We start from the raw sequence: 24232 nt of genomic DNA on the forward strand, positions 1-24232 counted from the left end.
TCATCTATTCAGATAAGAACTGACTGTGTGTGTGTGTGTGTGTGTGTGTGTGTGTGTGCGCTCGTAAAACAAAAGGCTTAAACCGACTAAATGGTGTTTTTTGAAATTCAAAGATTGTCAGTAGGTTTCTGTGAGGGGTAGGTTTGGGGTAAGGAAATAGTTTGTACAGTATAAAAACCATTACACCTATAGAGTACCGCATATGCAAGAGAGTGTGTGTGACTATGTATCGTTATTGCAGCATTAATTTCTTATTGTGTCTATGCAAATGTGTACTCGTTAGGTAATAAAAATAAAATTCTAATTGTCACTTAATCACACTCATTCAAGCACTCATATATAACTACACACACATATACAGAATAAAATCACCATAATCACCATTAAGATGTGTTTATTTGCATTGTAATTGTTTTCTTGACAAATTAACATTCATTTCCTCATATTCTCATTACTGTGATGTAATTGGGCAGTTTAGATTTGATGTATTTTATTTTTATATTTTGTCTTTTTTCTAATTTGCACTACAGAAATTGTTTCTAGTTTCCATTTTTTTATACATATAATGCAAACTAGAAAAAAAATACAATATCTCTATACCATATGCATTACACAAGTAAGAATTTTGTGTGTTTGGGGGGCTTAATTATTAATATCAATTAATATAAAAATTAAAACATCACAATGAAATGCATTTCATTTGACTTAATATATTAATGTGTATATAATTAATAAGAAAATGTATAATTATTTTAAATTATTTACATATGATATATTTCATATACATGTTAAATATAAATATTTATATATTTGAAATAGGCATCGTTTTCTTTAAGTATAATATAAAAAATATCAGTGTGGTTGTTTAAATGTTGCACTATGATGTCATAATGGACTTTACTCATTTCTGTGTCTGAGATGTTTCTAGGATACGGCACGCTCTACCATTTAGTTTGACTCTGTTGTCATTGTCAGGTGGACAATCCCCCTCAACACTGTTCAAAGGAACATATTGTCTCTCAGTGAAATAGGTAACAGATTTCATCTAAACTAAACGAGGAACCCACTCCTTGGGGGAAGTCTAATATTTCCACTCACACACACCCACATGGACACACACAGTCAGTCATTCAGATGGGCCTTATGCTCTTAACAAATGCTTTGAATGTATCCATCACTCTTTTTTCTAGTTTGCATTATTCTGTACTTTTTTATTCAATTTATTTCAGTTTTAGTTATTGTAGTACATAACGAAATGAAAAGGAAAAAAAACTATTTTTATTCAATATATTGCAATATATAACAAATATAATCATCTACATTAAAAATATGTATTAAATGTGACCGAGGCACAATGAAGGTATTTTAAATAAATACATTACTAAAAAAAATCAATATAATACAAATAAAAAAATATATATATTTTTTTTACTATAACTAATAAAAATGTATACTTGCATATTAAACATATTTTATACATAATACAATGGATTTGTTTTTGTTTTTTTTAAAGACGACCTAGACCTGTTCTCAATTCGTTTTAGTTTTTTTAATAAACTGTTCCCGAATCCCAGAATCCCCAGCACTGGCTCTGCACTGGTTAGTGAGATTCACTATGTAGGCGCCACCTACATAGGTTTACTCCAGCTCAGAGCTCAAAGGGTTAACGTGCTTCTCCCTCAGCGTGAGAAGCTACATTACACACACACACCACTAGTATGTATTCTCCAGGCTAGTACACAGTGTGTGTGGATCCCTCAGCAGCAGAGGCGGTAGTAGCTAGTGCAGATTTGACGCGCACTCATCAGTGCAGCACAGGAAGGGATGGTTACTGTACTTCATTCAGAAAGAAGCTCACGGCGCCAATAAGAGCAGGATGCATTTCACATAAAAGAAGCCATTACTGCTCCAGCTGCCAGCGAATATGATATGATGGCGATGTCCTCTGGGGGACACACTGTGGTCTATTAGTCTCGTTAGTGCTCCAGATGTCCAAAAGGAACGCTCTCCGAAAGCTCGTGATCAAGATCACTCGAGATGAATCTTTTACTCGTTTTCTGACCGTAAAAACCGGGCACTTTGACCCTGCTCGCTGAAAGCGGAGCGTTTTAATCATTATAAAACGATATTCCGGTTTATTTTAAACAGTTATCTGGTGCACTTTCAATCAGCCGGGTGTTTGTTTATGTGTCTCGCGCATCGCTTTGCAACGCCCATGGTCTTCTCTAACGTTACCTGAGGAGGGAAATGCAAAGGGGAGAAACTTTTGAACGTCAGCTGTAGGCGTCTGTCACCACGTGGACTCGGATGTGATCGGTGAAGGTTTTTTTTTAGACTGACACGACGAGATGAGCGATGCCATGGATGACTCCGGTATCATCCGCCGGCGGAGGATGCAGGTGAGATTCCGTTTTGTATAATTTTAGTTTACAAACTTGATTACGTTACAGATTTGCATGCGATGACATTTTAACATCCCATATAAAATGTCTCTCATCATACCTGATGTTGACTGAAATCGATATTCTGAGAAATCACAGCTATCTAATCGAGGAACCAATCAGAAACGCCATCGGCCTGTCAATCATTTGGCGCGGTCAGGTTTGCTGACATCGGATTGGCTGGCGCGCCTTCGGAGGGCGGGGTTCTGGAGAGGGCGTGTTATTTAAATTGGCAAAACGGATTAAAATGTATTTTAAATCAGTGCCTTTCCAATGAATAGGGAATGGAGCTTTTTAAGCTTAAAAAGCAAAATAGTATAAGAGTTAATCCTACAAGGAGTAAAATGGCAGTGTGGATGTAAAGTGCACCAAAAAATACCTGAATCTACTTTTTAGGCACAGTGTGAATGCAAATTGAACTAGGCTATTTTTTTTTACTTAGTTCACTTTTTAGTGCACTTAAAGTCTTTGTAAGTAAAACTCCTGCATGAAAACTTTGATTAAAAATAAATAAATAAACTAGCTGGTATAGTTTAATTGATTAACACTTAAAACTTTTCTTAACACTAGTTCTTTGCCCAACAGAATGTAAATGTGAAGTGTTATCTAAACCATAATAGTTAGATTAGATTTGTTTTCATTGTCAGTTACTCACTAGTCCCAGCATACACACAGGAGTTCATATTTGCTTTGTGGTTTGGGAGTTATTGTTTTCATCTCCAGTTCTTGCCCAGAGCAACATAAACATAAAAAAAACATAAAAGAGGTTTTGAGTTGTCGTATTATTGTTGGTACAGTGCGGAAACCATCTGCTGTTATATGAAGTCAAAACAAAATATGTGCGTACTTACTTTCACTTCCCCTCTTTCATTGCTGAAAATAAACAAGCCATTTTCAAGCCCCAGCTGATCTGGGTTTCAGAGCGCCGCTGCACTCCACCCCAGACAGCTAGACATTTTGCAAAAAGGTCAGCACCTTTCAGCTCCTTTACTGGAAAATGAGAGAATTTAGTGTTTGTACTTTAGCCTGAAGTGCTGGTCAACAGTATTAGCTGCTCATATTGACAGTAACTTTTTATAATCTGTAACTAAAATTCAGAGCGTAACATTATGTATTTCATTATACTCCAAGCATTATAATGCATTTCAGCGAAAATGGCTCAGTATTGTTATTACTTGTAAAATGAAATGAGTCATTTCAATGAGGAATAATTCATTCCTTGATCCCTTTTGTGATAGTAGAGTTCATTGTATTGTTAACATACAGTACCTTTCAAAACTCAAAACTTCCTCCTCTGAGAAAAAAAGAGCATTATTGAAACTAAGCTGTAAAAATGGCTTGTTTCGTTATATTCTCCTGCAACGTTTGACATTTTAACGCATTGAACACGTATTTGGTGTTCAGAAACCTGGCCTGTTCAGTCACAGTGTTATTAGCTGTGTGTAGCACCTGACACTCTGCAGATCTTTAAATATGAGTGGCTTGATTTTTTTTTTTTTTTTAAACAAGGTTTCAAATTATTTTCGATTATTTAATTTTAGTACATTTTTTATGAATGTCAGAGATTAATTCAGTTTTCACAAAGAGGCTGTTATTGAAAAACTACATTAAACTCGACAGAAAACCTGCAGCTCATGTTTAAATGCAGCAAAAGAGGACATTTACATAGAAGTCTTAAATGCACAGCAATGTTTAATTCTAAAAGTAGGTTGGAAATGGAATGGAATGGAAATTGGGAAACTAAATTACTGTTTAGCAATGGCTTTTCCTGCAAAAAAACACTAAAATTATAATTGAACCTCAGGGTAAAATATTATATGATAAAAATACGAACATTTAAAAAGTTCTCTTTAGACCTAATGAAAACATTAACATAATTTCACTCTCATATTCAGGATCTATACCTCACGAGGCGCTTATCCAGGTTTGTAGCTCTGCTTTCTGCCAAAAAGCCATCTGGATCTATGAGATGCGAAGTTGCAATGGCTTTCAGCCTGCGAAGCATTATGGGAGATTAAATGTAGACCACAAATTAGTGGTTGCTTTCAGGGATGCCAGGGAGTTTTGAGCAACTTAAGGCTTGGTTTTAGGGAGCACTTCTGAGAAACCTGCCCATTTGGGAATTGACCCCTCGGGAATTCTGGGAAGGCAGCTTAACGATTGGATGCAGCTTTATTATGTAAAGGTGCATCAAAGCTATAAAACCCACAGTCAGGTAGTAAACGCTCGGATCGGCGCCTGTGTGTGTGTGTGTACATACAGGACGCATAGATTTCACTAGCAACCACTTTGATTCTTATAAATGCTTACCGAGGCATAGGCTTACAGGAAATGCTTACAGAAACAGATACACACACCTCTTCCACACACATTCAAGTCCATACCATCAAGCTATCAGAGCCTCCTGTGCTGGATATTGAGATGGGCTTTAGGGAAAGTGATTTTCCTGGGACAAACACAGTTTGCTCTTCAAACCCCATTAGGAAGTTAATGGGAGCCTTACAGCATACAGCCTTGGGAATAAATATCATAGAGTGTACGTATGTGTATATAAAGTAGGGCTGGGCAATAAAAATTATCATGATATTTTTCAGCCTTTTGATGATATTCAATATATCTCTCAATATAATGTGATGTTTATATAAATGCAAGAAATGAAGAGTTTATTTGCAAAAACAGATAACTCCGTTTTTTTTATTTTCAAAAATCCTGTTTTTTTTATTATGTTATCATGTTTTGATTGTGTTTTATTGTCAGTTAGCTGCATTTTTAAGTTATTTCTTAACCTAATCAAAATAACCCAACTGCAGTTTGATTGAGAGGAATTGGAATTCACAATGAAAAAACATGATTTTTGAAAATGGTTAAAAACAGTTATCTGTTTTTGCAAATGAACTCCTCAAATATAATATAGTAAAATCTAGTTAAAAAGTAATAAATGCATGTTTCCCACATTGTTTTGTCACTAAATGAAAAGTATAGTTTTAATAGTGCTGTCAAACGATTGATCGCGATTAATCGCATCCAAAATAAAGGTTTTGCTTACATAATATATGTGTGTATATTTATTATGTATATATAAATACAAACACATGCATGTATATATTTAAGAAAAATATGTTATGTTTATATATTAAATATATTTATATAATATAATATAAGAATATGAATATATAAATGTATAAACATGTAAATATTTTCTAAATATATACTGTATGTGTGTGTATTTACATATACATAATAAATATACTCAGTACACGTACATATATAATGTAAACAAAAACTTTTATTTTGGATGCGATTCATCGCGATTAATCGTTTGACAGCACTAATTTTTATTGTATTAATTTCTTTTATATGCACTGATGTAAAAAAAACAGCAATTCCTAGATTTACACTACTCTTCAAAAGTCTTATGCTCACAAATGCCTTTTTATGATCATAAATATAGTAAAAATAGTAATTTGTGAAATATTATTACAATTTAAAATGACATTTTTCTGTTTGAATTCATTTTAAAATTTTCAGCATCATTACTTCAGTCTTCGGTGTCACATGATCCTTCAGAAATCATTCTAATATGCTGATTTGCTGCTCAAGAAACATTTGTTATTATTATCAATGTTGAAAACAGTTGTGCTGCTTAATATTTTTGTGTACACAACCAATGATCGTAAGGAATGGTAATAAACAGTAGATTATGGCCAGTAGTGTATTTTTACTAAAACACAAAATCTCGACTCAAATGAATCGTTTGGTTAGAGTTTTGAATCGATTAATTGACAGTGTTGATTTGACAGTGTTGAGTTTCACTCAAATTAATCGTGAGTCATGTAATTATGTAATGTTACATTTATATTCTTCCATTACTAAACAACAGCATTAAGTTGACTTAAGGGATGCCATTTATGTAGCTATTTGGATCTTATTTTAAAAACAAAGCATAAAAGAATTATCAGAAAGTGTCTCATCTTTATATGTAGGTATGTGATGTATCTTTTTGTATTATATTCTGGCTGCTAAAAGTTTGAAAAAGTGATTTAGTAAATACTCTCTGGCGTAGCCTAGTCTGGCAGTGTGGCGACTCTGTTATTACCCTCATTCCTCTTTTCCGTCCCTCGTTTGATCTCCAGTTGGAACGATAGGGCTTTCTCTCCTCTGGGCGCGGAGCCCAGTCTGTTTCATTAGTCTCAGCTGTAGGCTGGATGTTATTCATCACCGGTCTGGAAGTTCACAGACTTAATGAGCCCGGTGTTTGTCAATATTGCCTTTTGCCATTATGTCAAGTGCATGCAATGGATAAGTTACTTTCTGCGTCTTATATTGATTCAGTTTGTAGCCACTCCATTGGGCATAAAAGAAACACAGCCTTGGGAAGGTGGTTGCATCCCAATATGCATACTTATTTGACTCAAGTATGCACGTACAGCAGTATTGGGATGTTATCACATCATAAAATTGACTGTTTTTTTTTTTTATTAGAGTTTGTGTTAGTGTTAGCATCTGTTGCAGTTATGCTAGGTCATTTCAAATCGCTAATCAATCGCTATTCAGTACTGCAGCGGATAACTGGAAGATTACTGGTTGAAAGCCACTAGGGATTGGTGTGTAGTTTAAATGTGGGTAGTTACCGTCCGAGATTGAGTTAAAATATCAAATGTCACTTCAGCCTTTGATAAAGATACTGAAACAGTGGGAGAAGATGGCCTTAGCGAAGATCCCTTTTCAACCCTGACCTTTGACCTAAACATCCAAACAAGGTGCAGAAAACTGTGTTCTAATGAATTAATAATTAAGATATTGCAGGATCAGCACAGCAGAGAATCTCTTCGCTTTTTTTCTCTCACTGTTCCTAGAATAGAGTTCAAAGAGGAGAACGGAACTACATGAAAATGTAAATGAAGTGCGGCTGCAGCTTCTTTTTCCTGTTCTCTCACTCCCTGCAGAGAGGAGCAAAAAGATGTGAAGAGAATGGCACAACTTTAAGATTTTGTCTAAGAGATAAAGTCTTGAAATGGAAATCAGAGCCCAGTTTGGGGTGGTTTTCATTATTTTTAGGTCATGTGCACGGTCAGGTGTTTCAGAGAAACTCTAACCCTGATTATTAACCCTCTGCCATTCCTCACTTGTGATCCTCAGCTGTAGTATTTTGAAGGGTTTTCATGGTGCTAGACAACATCTATAAATGCCTCTCATGGTAATAGACAACCTCTAAATTATCCACTTTTTTCTTATATAAAATAATACAAATTGCTGTATTAATAAATACACTGCAAAGGTATTAAAAAAATTCAATGGAAGGCAGATGGGTACCATCTGGTGGGAAAAATAAAGAAAATCATACAGTGTGTAATATAATGGTGTGATCATTAGATGCCTGTATAGAGGAGAGATGAGCTATTATTTTTATAGGCAAGATAATTTACTTTTCACCTGTGCAGCAGGCAAAAAGTCATGTAGTCTAGGATGGACCTAAAGAAATGTCAAGAGGCAACAATATCAAACTTAGAGGTGAGCTCTTTGGACTTGGGACAGTAAGAAACCACCTAGCAACCACCTAGAACACTATAGCAACTGCATAGCAATGCTGTGGCAACCACCCTAAACTCCCTAGCAAATTTTGCACTGCCATCTCTCACATTTCTCTCAGAAGATGTAAAATCTTGTTAAAATGAAAATAGAGACTGGTTTGTATAAGCGAGACATCCATCCACAGAGGCCTTTGAAGGGTTCAGTCTTTTTTCTTATGTAATGAATTGACCTGCTTCCCCCTCATTGTCTCATTGGCCTCATTTGTCAGCTGCTGCATCCTTTCTATTCATCTTTCTATTTCCTCTTATTTGTTCTTCCACCTATTTACTCTTCCTATCTATCTATCTATCTATCTATCTATCTATCTGTCTGTCTGTCTATAATACTATATAATAAATCTATAGAACTATAATACTTACAGTATAAGTATTATTAGAGTCTTATAGGACTCAAAGGCTCATATCCTATTGGTCTTTTTTTACCATTATGGTTATAAATTCAAAATTAAAGTGTCTATGAAGTGTAGAACACAGCATACACACACACACACACACACAGCGGCCACAGACTATTTGTCCACTTAATCCTTCATTAGTTGCTCAGTGGCGCCAAGTCATGCTGGCAGGGAAGTCCTTGTCACACACAATGTCATCAAAGTGAGTCACAGTGGGTGAAGTCATTTCCCCCCGACTGAAGCCCTTAGTGTACCATCACATGCACCAGCATGGCCTCTTTCACGCTATCTAACATGTACGCTCGCTCTCGCTCGCTCTCTCCAGTGACCTTGTTTCTGTAATTGGCCAGTTTAATGTTTTGAGGATTGTTCTCCCCTAAGTGCTGTCCTCCCTCTCAGAGATCTGAAGAGCATTATGGGTCATAATGAATGTCAGCTGGCATAAGATTATTCCAGTTTGGTTTCATCAAGATATTTATGTCCTGAAGCAAACTGATATTGAGCAGTTATTGATGGTATCATTTTACACTCTGTAATATAATCACTCAGTCTATCGTTTCTATCTCTCTTTTCCAGAAGGATCTTCCCTTGCCCAGGAAGAGCAGTGGGTGAGTGTAGCAAATCCACTTTACCTGATTTAATTCTGCATTTGTTTGTCCAAATGTTGTCTGTGGACTTTTTTTTTGTTGGGAACTAGATTAATGTGGTACTGAATAAAAGCATTTTTCCCAAACTCAATCTGAAACAAACAACCTCAGACTTTGTGTCCATATTTCACTATGCCTGTCAACATTGAAATGACTTGATGAGGGGCTAAAGTTGGAAATCTGAGACTGGTCTTGCAACACTGAAAGTGATATGTAAATGGAGAAATTTTTTTTTTGGCAGCATCACAAGAGATGCAGGGTCACAGTAATACGTTGCTGCTATGGTGAAGTAGGGCAATATTGTAGATGTAAAGTAATTCAGTAGTTCAAGAGTGCAGGAAGTTATACTGTAATGCAGGAATGCAGTAATACTTCAGTGCAGTGATGCTACAGTGCAACAGTATGTGGTGCAGTAATGCAGGAATACTTCAGTTCAGCAATGCAGGAGCACAACGATACATCATTACAACAATGCAGGAATGCAGTGATACATTGCTGCAGTAATGCAGGATCGCAGTAATACTTACTGTAAGTGCAGCAATGCAGGAATGCAGCTGTACACTAGTGCAGTAATGCAAGGTCACAGTAATACTTTAGTGCAGCAATGCAGGAACACAATAATACTTTAGTGCAGGAAAGTAACAATACACTAGTGCAGTAATGCAAGAATGCAGTATTACTTTAGTGCAGCAATGCAGAAATGCAGTGATACATCAGTGCAGGAATCTAGCAATACAGTAGTGCAGCAATGCAGGGATACAACTTATGCCAGTGCAGTGATGCAGAGATATAGCAATACACTAGTGCAATGATGCAGTGATACTCTAGTGCAGCGATGCAGGGGCGCAGCGATACACTAATGCAGTGATGCAGGGGCGCAGTGATACACTAATGCAGTGATGCAGGGACGCAGAGCGATACAGTAGTGCAGTGATGCAGGGACGCAGTGATACATTAATACAGTGATGCAAGAAAGCAGCGATACAGTAGTGCAGTGATGCAGGGACGCAGTGATACATTAATACAGTGATGCAAGAAAGCAGCGATACAGTAGTGTAGTGATGCATGAATGCAGTGATACACTAATGCAGTGATGCAAGAAAGCAGCAATGCTGTACAGTAGTGCAGTGATGCAGGGACGCAGTGATACACTTGTGCAGTGATGCAGGGACACAGTGATAACACTAATGAAATGGTGCAAGAAAGCAGCGATACAGTAGTGCAGTGATGCAGGAACGCAGTGATACACTAATGCAATGATGCAAGAAAGCAGCGATACAGTAGTGCAGTGATGCAGGGACACAGTGATACACTAATGCAGTGATGCAGTGATGCAGGAATGCAGAAATGTATCTGAAGGACATTTTTGTTAACTTTTGAACAATATGCCATTTTAGCACTGTGTTGCTGTCCAATGTGAAATCCTGTTCTGAAGCAAAATCAGTTGAGAGCCAGTACTGTAGAGTTTGAGCTGTACAGATAATGAATGAAGCACTGGCCTTGGTGCTGAACCCTTCTCTGGCGTGAGAGACTCCCTGGATGAGTTTCCTCTGCATCTCTATGCCTGTCCATACTGAACACTTGTGATCTTCTGCCTGTTTATTGCCTATATATAGCACCACAACACCTCCATTTCACACATTTAGTGTCAAAGAGTGTGTGAGTGTGTGGGTTTTGTTAGCGCCTGTGAGAGTTTTGGCTTTTTGTTTGCTGATCAGATCCGAATGGCTGTTGTTTGTAATGGGCTCTATTGTGGACAGTGCCACCACCATTAGCATTGACATACCTGCTATAAAGAGCCTCTCCACCGACTGACACACACAATACAGGTGCTCAAATGTGTGTATGAATAAAGCTCTCTTAGGAGGTTTGTGAAGAGACAAGGAAATGTGGAAGGGTTTTTGTAGGCAGCTTATGGCAGCTAATAACGGATGGGTCTTTTGTGCTCGGTGTGGGTCACGCTGTTTGATTGGGCTGATACAGTAGATTAATCAGCAGACGATCAATATGATATTTCCAGGACTGCTGAACCGTGCCTGCTATAATCAGGATACGGTCTCACCGCTGTCAGGACCGCCATGACTTTCAGAACGTCTTACATCCACAAACCTACACAACCATTTTACCAATGTTTTTAGTTGTCTTTGTTATCTTTGGATGTTTTTAATAAAATTGCCATTTTATTATTGACTTTTAATTTAATTATTAAATATTAAATATACAAACATAGAGCTGGATAGATTACTTACAAATTGCAGTCTGTTAACTGATTCCAAATTACATGACAAAAATTGTAGTTAGTAATGTAATCCGTTACATTACATATTTTAGGTAATATAATCAGACTACTTTTTGATTACTTTTAGATTACTATTGACCTAACTCGTTTGTCACATTGATAGGATAATCTTGTACCATACTGATAGAAATACAAAGAGAAAGAAAATACATAACATTTGTTGTTATTAACAACATAAAGTGCATGTATTATGAATAAATTATAATTTATTTTATTTTTCATAATTAATATTTTATTGCGTGAATAAGGTGTAATCATGTAATCAATAAAAAAGTAACTGTGGTCTGATTATGAGTATTTTAAAATGTATTAATCTGATTACAAGTAGGCCTACTTAATTTTTGGTTATCTATCTATCTATTACATTTCATCTTTATATATCACATATGAGGCAGGAAAATTTTTATTTTTATTTTTTAAGCTATATTGTCCATGCAGCACTAGTGTGACGTTTCCATTGTGAGACTGGGCAGATCACACACGTCCTCCCTCCATCAATTATTCCAGGTCATATTTTTCCTAGTAGTGCAGTGATGCAGGAACGCAGTGATACACTAATGCAGTGATGCAGGGACGCAGTGATACACTACTGCAGTGATGCAAGAAAGCAGCGAAACAGTAGTGCAGTGATGCAGGAACGCAGTGATACACTAATGCAATGATGCAAGGAAGCAGCGATACAGTAGTGCAGTGATGCAGGGATGCAGTGATACACTAATGCAATGATGCAAGAAAGCAGCGATACAGTAGTGCAGTGATGCAGGAACGCAGTGATACACTAATGCAATGATGCAAGAAAGCAGCGATACAGTAGTGCAGTGATGCAGGGACACAGTGATACACTAATGCAGTGATGCAGGGACGCAGTGATACACTAATGCAGTGATGCAGGGACGCAGTGATACACTAATGCAATGATGCAGGGATGCAGTGATACACTAATGCAGTGATGCAGGGACGCAGTGATACACTAATGCAGTAATGCAGGGACGCAGTGATACACTAATGCAAAGATGCAAGAAAGCAGCGATACAGTAGTGCAGTGATGCAGGAACGCAGTGATACACTAATGCAATGATGCAAGAAAGCAGCGATACAGTAGTGCAGTGATGCAGGAACGCAGTGATACACTAATGCAATGATGCAAGAAAGCAGTGATACAGTAGTGCAGTGATGCAGGGACGCGGTGATACACTTGTGCAGTGATGCAGCGATGCAGGAATGCAGAAATGTATCTGAAGGACATTTTTGTTAACTTTTGAACAATATGCCATTTTAGCACTGTGTTGCTGTCCAATGTGAAATCCTGTTCTGAAGCAAAATCAGTTGAGAGCCAGTACTGTAGAGTTTGAGCTGTACAGATAATGAATGAAGCACTGGCCTTGGTGCTGAACCCTTCTCTGGCGTGAGAGACTCCCTGGATGAGTTTCCTCTGCATCTCTATGCCTGTCCATACTGAACACTTGTGATCTTCTGCCTGTTTATTGCCTATATATAGCACCACAACACCTCCATTTCACACATTTAGTGTCAAAGAGTGTGTGAGTGTGTGGGTTTTGTTAGCGCCTGTGAGAGTTTTGGCTTTTTGTTTGCTGATCAGATCCGAATGGCTGTTGTTTGTAATGGGCTCTATTGTGGACAGTGCCACCACCATTAGCATTGACATACCTGCTATAAAGAGCCTCTCCACCGACTGACACACACAATACAGGTGCTCAAATGTGTGTATGAATAAAGCTCTCTTAGGAGGTTTGTGAAGAGACAAGGAAATGTGGAAGGGTTTTTGTAGGCAGCTTATGGCAGCTAATAACGGATGGGTCTTTTGTGCTCGGTGTGGGTCACGCTGTTTGATTGGGCTGATACAGTAGATTAATCAGCAGACGATCAATATGATATTTCCAGGACTGCTGAACCGTGCCTGCTATAATCAGGATACGGTCTCACCGCTGTCAGGACCGCCATGACTTTCAGAACGTCTTACATCCACAAACCTACACAACCATTTTACCAATGTTTTTAGTTGTCTTTGTTATCTTTGGATGTTTTTAATAAAATTGCCATTTTATTATTGACTTTTAATTTAATTATTAAATATTAAATATACAAACATAGAGCTGGATAGATTACTTACAAATTGCAGTCTGTTAACTGATTCCAAATTACATGACAAAAATTGTAGTTAGTAATGTAATCCGTTACATTACATATTTTAGGTAATATAATCAGACTACTTTTTGATTACTTTTAGATTACTATTGACCTAACTCGTTTGTCACATTGATAGGATAATCTTGTACCATACTGATAGAAATACAAAGAGAAAGAAAATACATAACATTTGTTGTTATTAACAACATAAAGTGCATGTATTATGAATAAATTATAATTTATTTTATTTTTCATAATTAATATTTTATTGCGTGAATAAGGTGTAATCATGTAATCAATAAAAAAGTAACTGTGGTCTGATTATGAGTATTTTAAAATGTATTAATCTGATTACAAGTAGGCCTACTTAATTTTTGGTTATCTATCTATCTATTACATTTCATCTTTATATATCACATATGAGGCAGGAAAATTTTTATTTTTATTTTTTAAGCTATATTGTCCATGCAGCACTAGTGTGACGTTTCCATTGTGAGACTGGGCAGATCACACACGTCCTCCCTCCATCAATTATTCCAGGTCATATTTTTCCTTCTATGAATTTGACCCGGTAACTCCTAAAAGCTCATCTGCATCTCTCTCTCTCATCTATATTTCATCTCTCTTTCCACCATCCAGATCATTTATTATTGAAATGAGCAGCTTTTAATGTGTGTCTGGGTCTGTGTGCAGCTGAGTGAGTGTGCTTTGGGAGACGGCGGCCCTCCCATTTCTTCTGAAGAAAAAAAATCATCATCATCATTATTAATATTACTTTTTTATTAGACAATTATTAGACAATTAAGACAATTTAGACTGTCACCGAGTTTAATTAAAACTCCTTTTAGTGATTCTTTTTGCATTATTTTTCAAATATTTTCACAAATCTTTATCTTTTTGTGGATTTTTTCTTATATGAAAATGATTAAAGCAAAATCTAAATAAAGATTTCCTTTATACATTATTATTTCTTATTATACTTATTTTTAATGATATTTTAAATATATTATTTATTAAAAAAATTATGTATTCATACTTTTTTAAAATATATATTTTTTCTCTGTTCTAAACGGTGTGCAAAACAAAACGTCCTTATGTTTAATCCGATTTCTACTATATTCACTTGATTCTACTATATTTGGTCAAAATGACGGTTTTCTGGGGGGAAAAATTGTTTAAGACATTTCGGTGCTGATACATAAATATTAAGATAATAATAATAACACCAGAGCAGAAAATCAGCATAACACTGAAGACTGGAGTAATGCTGCTGAAAATTCAGCTTTGCATCACAGGAATAAATTACATTTTAAAATATATTCAAACAGAAAACACTTATTTTAATTGTAATAATATCATTATTATCTATGTATTATTATTTAAGACATTTCAGTTCAGATACATACATATTAAGATATCATTAAAAGACTAAAAATATCTTGTGCAACAATAAAATGGACCAATCCGATCTGAGCGTCCATGTTTAAGGGTCTAAATAACCAGTGCTATATTTTATGAACAAGATCAACATAATCCTTTCCTCTCTTTCTATTTATCCCTCCCATGTGACATTCAGATTTCCATTACCAGCGACGCAGTCCTGAGCCCTGAGCTCTTATAGGCTTTTAATGGCCACACACACATGCTGACAGTCCTCCCTCCATCCAGATCATTTATTATTGAAATGAGCAGCTTTTAATGTGTGTCTGGGTCTGTGTGCAGCTGAGTGAGTGTGCTTTGGGAGACGGCGGCCCTCCCAGTCCCAACAGACCCTCCCGACTCAGATATGACGCGATTCGAAGGTTCAGACTAGGTTTATTGTGGTGAGCTATCTAGGGCACAGAGATGATGTCAGTTCTTATATAGCCTGGCATACAGAGAGAGATGGGTGGGGCTCTGTAGCCACATCACAATGTAATCGACCAATCGGATGCAAGCATCCAAGTATAAGCGTCCCTAAACCCTGTGGTGTGATCTCTGCATATGAAGCCAATAATATAATGTGCTTCTCTCTTCTTTTGACCCGTCTGATTTAAACTTAGGTAGTGAAGATTACATTAGAACTGTAAAGTTAATTTCATCTGCATGAATCAATTCACACTGACTAATTGTGCATGTCCTTTCAAAAATGTCCACACATCTTTATCTTTTTGTGGAATTTTTCTTAAATTAAAATATTTAATGAAAAATATAAATACAGAATCCTGTAAATTATTATATACTATAATACAATTTTTTTTTAAATGTCTTAATATATTTTAAAATTAATATGTTTACATATATTTACTTTTTTATTATTAAAAAAATAAGGAATCGACACACTATTATGCAGATAACTTATTGTATTTTAATCACATGAACTGAATCAACGCAGATGTGAAACATTTGTTACTATATAAATTGGTGCAGGACTTTATATATCTTTATTTTTATTTTTTTATTGAAGGAATAATAGCAACATACAATAAAACAATGAACATTACATTTTCCTTCTTTGTTTATATATCTTTATTATAATAAATACATGTATAAATATATTTGACTGGAGTAATGCTGCTGAAAATTCAGCTTTGCATCACAGGAATAAATTACATTTTAAAATATATTCAAACAGAAAACACTTATTTTAATTGTAATAATATCATTATTATCTATGTATTATTATTTAAGACATTTCAGTTCAGATACATACATATTAAGATATCATTAAAAGACTAAAAATATCTTGTGCAACAATAAAATGGACCAATCCGATCTGAGCGTCCATGTTTAAGGGTCTAAATAACCAGTGCTATATTTTATGAACAAGATCAACATAATCCTTTCCTCTCTTTCTATTTATCCCTCCCATGTGACATTCAGATTTCCATTACCAGCGACGCAGTCCTGAGCCCTGAGCTCTTATAGGCTTTTAATGGCCACACACACATGCTGACAGTCCTCCCTCCCTCGCTCGCTCACGCTCTCTCTCTCGCTCTCGCTCTCGATCTTGCTGTCTTTACTTCCTGGCTTGGCACATTACCCTTGAGGGCCACCTTCTCTCTCTCTCTCTCTCTCTCTCTCTGTCTCCGTCAGTCAGCCTCACGCACTCAGACGAACCCGGAGCATGTGTGAGGGAGGACGTGATGTGTCATGGCGTAGTCGGCTGCTCTCTGTGAATGTTGTTTAAGTGTGTGTTGACACACTCGGCTGCCGCTGTCACTCTCATCGCCGCGTGTGCAACTGCCAACCGGCCGTCCTGGATAGCAACATGTTCCGCCGAACCAAGAGGTAAACGAGAGAGAGAGAGAATCATTTGGCTCTCGCTTGTAATTATGACTCATCAGTATGTGCTGCTTGGGTTTGATTGTTCTGATGAATTGGTGATTTTGTTGTTTTTGGTGATGATGATGCGCTGTGATTGTTTACACTGATGTCATCGTCTCTCGGCTGGTTCATGGAGGGATGACAGCTTGTGTTTTGCAAGTGTGTTTGCATGTTTGAACTCATGAGGTCTTGTCTTTCTGTTGAAGTAGTGATAGACCGATATATCGGTCGGGGTGATTAACTTGTCGTTCATTATATGGCCATTTTGAGATTTTTTTTGCATTATTTATTTAATAATAATACTTAAAATATATTTCAAATTAAATATCATTTTATTATATTAATAATATTTTCTGCCACATGATAGAATTGGTTTATTATTAACCTTTTTTTATTAAATATGAGCAGCATAACAGCATCATGTACAGTTTCTTAGACACAAAAATGAAAAATTGAAAATGCATGAAAATACTATCTTTAATCTACAGTGATTTTTCAAAGAAATCATTTAACTCCGCAAAGATGCATTAAATTGATAACAAAAAAGTGTCAGTAAAGACATTTATAAAGATTGGGATTGTATTCATTAAAGAATCCTGAACAAATGTGGTTTCCACAAACATATTAAGCAGCAAAACACTGATAATAATAAGAACCATTATTAATAATTAAACCCCAATAATATAGCAGTAGATCAGCATATTAGAATGATTTCTGAAGGATCATGTGACACTGGAGACTGGAGTAATGATGCTAAAAAATTCAGCTTTGCATCACAGAAATAAATTACATTTTTAAATCTATTCAAATAGAAATCAGTTATTTTAAATGGCAATAATATTTCACAATATTGCTGTTATTTTTCATCAAACAAATGCAGCTTTGTTGAGAGACTTGCATCATAAAAAAATCATATTGACCCCAAATCTTACAATAAAGTATATTAGAAGAAAATATATATAAACTAACACTTCTGTTAATTATCTGATTAGACACCGATATTGACCAGAGCCGATAATCTCAAAATTGTGCATTATTGACATATAGGCTATAATCAGCCTCGCTTACTGTATAACACACAATATATCGGCCTAACACTAATTATATTGGCCATTGATCACTTCTGCATTTTTGGTATTGGAAAACTCATATCGGTTGGCCACTTGTGTAAAACTGCCATTGATTGAATGTATGTAGCTAAACTGCTGGTAAACTGCATATACACACACACACACATTTGTTTGGCTTGGCATGAGAAGATATAGGAACAGGGCAGCAGTGACTACATGTGCTTATGTTTTGTGCATATGCGTGTGCTTCCGTTTGTGTGTTTATATGTGTGATGTTGTGTGACAGAAGAGATTAAAGTGGCTTTGAACACGTGTGTGTGTGTGTGTGTGTGTGTGTTCACCGTCTCTCTCTCTCTCTCTCTTCATCTCTGTCTGTCCCCCACGGTGCTCCATTCTGTCTGCACTGACGCTGTCGAGCTCACATTAGTCATATTCTGCTGTGTGTGTGTGTGTGTGTGTGTGTGTGTGAGCGAGGGCTTATGAATAGTTAAAGTTCAATTCTTTTGTTCAGCGCTGCAAAAAGATGAATTTACTTCTCATTGCAGTAGTTCACGCAAAAGATTCTTTATTCTACTTTTATGGTGCTCTGTTGCCAGTGGAGTTTGATTGCACCTGATGACCCCACTGAACCTGATGTATTATTATTCATGTTCTGATTTTCTTTTTAACTGTTGCTCCACTATGACATTCGTTGACCTGACCAAGGAGTTCAAGGTTTAGCTGGGTAACTGTATTATTCTGTGAGCAAAAAGCATATTTCTCTATTAATGGTCAAAAGTCACCGTGTGTTTTGAGAAAATGAATTTATAGCATTTACACATTTTTATATAAGTGTTTAGTTTATAGAGGAATATAAATCCCCAACATTTCATCAAATTTTTGTATGTTTTGTTTTTTGTTTTATTTTATTTCATTTATAGAGGTATAAAAATCTCATATATTTCATTGTATTTTAGTAGATGCTTTGGCTATTTTATTTCATTTTATTGTATTTTGTTTTATTTGATTAGTTGTTTATCTCTATTTTATTTTAGTTTTAGAGGTATTTAGTTTATAGAGGTATGTAAATCTGAAATATTTTATCATATTTTAGTAGATGTTTTTATTTTATTTTTTTATAGAGGTATATAAATCCTAAATATTTTATCATATTCAGCTATTTTATTTCTATTTTATTTAGTTTTATTTGATTTGTTTTTTATTTCTATTTTATTTTAGTTTTAGAGGTATTTAGTTTATGGAGGTATGTAAATCTGAAATATTTTATCATATTCAGTGTAGACTTGTGCGGGTATTCGGTAATGCGATATATCACGGTAATGAATATGCACGATATTGTTATCGTGGGCACTTCTAGTTTGTTGCGTTTAACGTCACAGCTCTGGACAGTCGCTAGTAAAGTGCTTGGGATTGTGCACAGAATTACATTTGTGTAGCTAGAAGCATTTGTGTTCAAATGATGTTTTAGGAAAGTGTGTTTTGATATTTTGTTGTTGTCTCTGTGAGTTTAGTGCTGTGTGCTCCTCTGTGGTTTGGGATGGGCTGCTCTAAGCCTCCAATGCGTTTATGGAAGAAAACAGACAGAGAGGGAATATGAATGAGAGAGAGAGAACAGAAAGTGTGAACCTGAGGAGATGTCTTGGCCCATATTTGAGAACAGTGAGCAGGTTAACTGAGTTCCTCTCTCTAAAACACCTGCTCTTGAGTTTCTCTGCACTTCACTCATTACTGTGTGTTTCATCTGATCATGAAACCTCAGCCGACACTTATCAAAGGAGAATAAGAAAAAGAGATCGGAAACAGTGACTCTTCAAGGACTGAACCGTGTTCTGGTGTGAAACGCTGTCCTCATGTTAACTTTGTTTTCAAAGCTTGTTTTGCCATTGCAAAGTTGTTTCACTTATTTACACTTTTTGAATTTACTTGGAAGCAGTATATGATTTTAATTATTAATGTTAAACTTGATTTTTTTTTAAATAACTGTTTCTTATTAAATTTTGTTCTTATCATTTATGTTCAGTGGTGTTTTATCTTGCATCTAATCTGTAAAACCTAAAAATGTTGCTTACATATTTATTATGGGAAAGTTCTGGAAACCACAGTTGCCGTTTTTTAATGTATAATGTAAATGTAAATCTATCTATCTATCTATCTATCTGTCTGTCTGTCTGTCTGTTGGCATTAATATATAATTTTAATAATTATTAACACTAAATTATTTTATTTATTGCCATTTTGGTGGACTTTTTATTTCATTTGGTAGACTTTTCAATGAAATTTCATTTAATTTCAATTTTTATTTTATTTCAAGAATTCAAATTGCTATTATAACTATGTATACAATCAAATGATCACAATCAAGAGTTTATCAGCATTAGTTTTTATTTCAGATGATTTCAGATCATCAGCTCTGCTGTTGGTGGTTGTTTTGTGGTCGTAGCATTAGGAGCGACTATATTTTTCAGTTCAAACAGAGAAATATCTGTAATTGAGTTGACTTTTAAAGTCCGTCCATAAACTTAATGTAGCCAATAGATGTTAGGTAATAAATGCGGCTTGCATGCTGAATTAACTGTAGATATATCACCCGAATCCCAGTGAAACAGACTTCAGTGCTGCTCAATATGCCAATGCTGTTTTAGAATGAAAGTTTGATGTGAAGCCGGCGTTACTGCTAAGTTGGCTGAGGTTTAAAGATTGCCTGCTTTAGCCTGTAGAAGATCACAGCATTTTAGATGAAAGCAAAGCCTCTCCTGGAGATTTCCTGCAAAAGTTAGATCACTGATCAAACACACTTGACCAGCTAATCAAAGTTCGGCTTCACTTGCACATTACAGGCAGGTCTTCAAACCATTTCATACGACTGGCTGCAACATTGGCCAAAGCATTGGTAGCATGAGAGAGGCATCAGGTACAGTTGTGAGATGGTGCTCAGAATTTAAACTTTGACCCTTCCACTAATCTTTAGAATTACAACCAATGGTTATTTATTTTATGTTAGCAGTTATTTATCTTATGTTTTATTATTTTATTTTATTATTTGTTAAATATTGCAATTTCTTTTCTATGTACCGTATTGGCCCGAATATAAGACGACCCTGATTATAAGACGACCCCCGATTTTAGATATTGTATTTATATATTTATTTTTATTTTACTTTTTTCTAATATAGTTTATTCTATTCAATTTTACTTTATTTTATTGTATTTTTATAATGCTTTGTTTTATTGTATTTTATTAAACATATTGCATTTCCATTTCTATTTATATTCTATTTATATATTTTATTTGTATGTATTTCCTTTTCATGTATTTTATTCTGTTCTATTTTATTTTATTTTTTTAAATATTGCAATTTCTTTTCTATTTAAATTCTAGATTTTAGGTGTTATATATTGTATTTATATCTTTATTTTTAATTTATTTTATTTTTATTTTCTTCAAATGTGTTTTATTCTATTCAGTTTGACTTTATTTCATTGTATTTTCTTATGATGCTTTGTTTTATTTTATTAAAAATATTGAATTTTTTCTATTTATATTCTATTTATATATATATTTTGTATGTATTTTCTTTTAATGTATTTATTCTGTTCTATTTTACTTTTATTTTATTTTATATTTAATTTAATTTTATTTATTTTTTATAGACTAATTTTACAGGACTTCCTAGAAAATGCACATCTCTAATTTGAATGCGGGGACATCTTTTCTGTATTGCAAGGACACCAGATATTGTTTCTAGAGGACATTGGGAATGTAATATTTTATTTAAATCAGTAAGTCTAACAGCTGAAACCATATTTAGATTTTAGTGAAATGTGTCGGGACACTGAGACACACACCTTGTGAAAGCAGGACATTCGGTCACCTTGTTTATCAGTCCTTTTTGTCCTTCTTTCCCTCCACCTATCATGAGCAGAGACAGAAGTGAAGGTCCTCTGTGAGCTTTGCTCTCTCACACTGCCAGCAGAGTCTATATTTATCTCATTCACCTCCACTGAGCCTCTCTTTCACCCTTTCACCTGCACACTCGTCTATTCTCTTTACCTTCTGCCTTTTCTTCTCTTTCTTCAAACTGTGTGCAAACCAGTATCTGCTGTAGTACCCACATCCTATTGCCTAGCAACCAGAAGTCAGGTGACCTTACATCACCACACCCTTTGCATTATGAATTGAATTTCTACTCCATTTACATCAAATGTTGGGATGCATATGTGTGTGTGTGTATATATAGGTATATATGTTTTGTATTTTATTTTATTATTGGGGATATTTATTTTAAAGTCCGTGAGTCAGGCCATATATTTTATTTTATTTATTATTTTGTTGGGGATATTTAATTTAAAGTTGGTGAGTCTAACAACTGAAACCAGGCATTTTATTTTATTTTATTTTATTTTGTTTTGTTTGGGGGATATTTAATTTAAAGTTGGTGAGCCTAACAGCTGAAACCAGGCGTTTTGTTTTGTTTTACTTTTGTTTTGTTTTGTAGGGAATATTTAATTTAAAGTTGGTGAGTGTAACAGGTGAAACCATTTTATTTGACTTAATTTGCTTTCATTTCATTTCATTTTACTTTAGTTATTTATTTATTTATTTTTGTTTTGTTGGGGATATTTAATTTAAAGTTGGTGAGTGTAACCAGTGAAACCATTTTATTTCATTAATTTCATTTCATTTAATTTCTTATCTCATGCAGACCTGCTTTTCTCATTACATACCTTGCACTTGAGCTGTTTTTTTGAAGGTTAGATCTTATTTTAGTGACTCACTGTTTGGTGACACAGGGCTCAGTGGGACGCCGCACATCTGTATCCAAACACAACATATGCTAGTGACCAGTCGTGTTGCTCTCTACAGCAGGAGCAACAGATGAAGCATCAGAGACGGCGCTCTAGAGGCATATGAAGATGAGAAATGTAACAGGTGTGCAGTAAGGATGATGAAGCGTCCCGCCGCGGAGCAGCTCTCTCAGCATTAGTAAATTGACTGCTCTTCTGTAGAGCAAGCAAGCGTTGTGTGTGTTGTGTTCAATAAGTCAATCTCCCTGCTGTGTGTCGTTAAACAGGTTTAGTGTATTAGTTGTGCTGTAATCTAATGTAAGATTATTAGTCTTTATATGAGTGTGTCCTTTGAGAGTCTGAGCAGCTGTTAATTGGGAGGCTGTCTGGGTCAATCTCCATGGCAACCATTGATTTAACCTCTGACCTTGTGATGACAGATTTCCGACTGGAAAATTAGCACTTTCTTTTGTTTGTTTGTGCCTTTTAAAGGTGTCTCGAATCGCACATATTTTTGTGTTCATTCTTCCATCCTCTATTCTTTTTCTTTTAGTAGATGAAAGTTTTTGGGTGACGTTTTTCTCTCTTAATCCCTGAATATATAAGTAGAGGAACAGACGTCACTGTGTCTTGGTCAGATCTCTGCGTCAGTGCACTCACAATCCTTTAAATCCGACACAAAAGAATCACCAGCATTTACATTTACATCAAAACCAAAGGAAATTCATATATTTTTTTATACATATATAAATTTAGATTATTTTTATATATGTATGTATATCTATCGACAGGACTGTGATTCGGCCGTATGTAATCACAGTGTGCTGAAATACAGCCATATCTCACATCTACGAGTGTCATATTGCATTTATACAACAGTTCGACGACACGAGTGTGTAAAAACATAAGAAATAACAACGGAGTGTCTTTAAAAGCCCTCTTTTGTGCAGAACTACTTCCTCCCGCCATGGATTCACATCTAAAGTTTGACCGTTTAACAGCTGAGCCCAAGACTCCATTACTAATTCCAAAATGTCACTTTAGAACTAGTAACAAAGGAAAGTTCAATTGCTTCATTAAAAGCTTAATGTATTACTGTAGTAAAAGCGGTGTATTATGTATAGTAGACTTTTATGAGAGAGAGATGGACTGAGCGAGTGTTATTAAATTACCTGCATCTGATTCAGCATTCATTCTTCAGCTCAATCTCATATTCACAATAAAACATTAGTTTGAATATCTGATAGGCTCGTACTATCCTTTCATTTGTGAAGGGTGATTTCTGATGACAATGCTGCTCGTTGTTGTTGTTGTTTTTGTTTTTTTTTGTTGGCTGCGTCTTACAAGCTGTTGTTGAAAGTAAAAATAATTTCCTTGTTTACAACAGCATTTCAGTCTCTTTCAATATAAAAGTCTATACTACTATTATTTATATATTATTTATAATAATAATCATATTTAATAAACAACAACAACAGCCATTATAAAAGTTGTTAGGTAATTCAGTCAAAAGTACAAAGGCAGCGCTCTTATATACAGCATTGAAGTTA

At 35.3% G+C, this 24232-nt stretch overlaps 1 protein-coding gene across 1 annotated transcript in view; it reads left to right on the forward strand.

The window, feature by feature from the left end:
- Positions 1-1835: 1835 nt before the first annotated feature.
- Positions 1836-24232, forward strand: part of LOC107747415 (microtubule-associated serine/threonine-protein kinase 1-like) — a 69522-nt gene continuing 47125 nt past the window's right edge. The window contains exons 1-2 of the mRNA XM_016561897.1: positions 1836-2399; positions 9004-9035. Coding sequence (XP_016417383.1) covers positions 2349-2399; positions 9004-9035 — 83 coding nt within the window. The 5' untranslated portion in view covers positions 1836-2348. The remainder of the gene's footprint in view (positions 2400-9003; positions 9036-24232) is intronic.

This window comes from Sinocyclocheilus rhinocerous, unplaced genomic scaffold, assembly GCF_001515625.1.
Source record: "Sinocyclocheilus rhinocerous isolate Xijiao unplaced genomic scaffold, SAMN03320098_v1.1 scaffold229, whole genome shotgun sequence".
NCBI lineage: Eukaryota > Metazoa > Chordata > Actinopteri > Cypriniformes > Cyprinidae > Sinocyclocheilus > Sinocyclocheilus rhinocerous.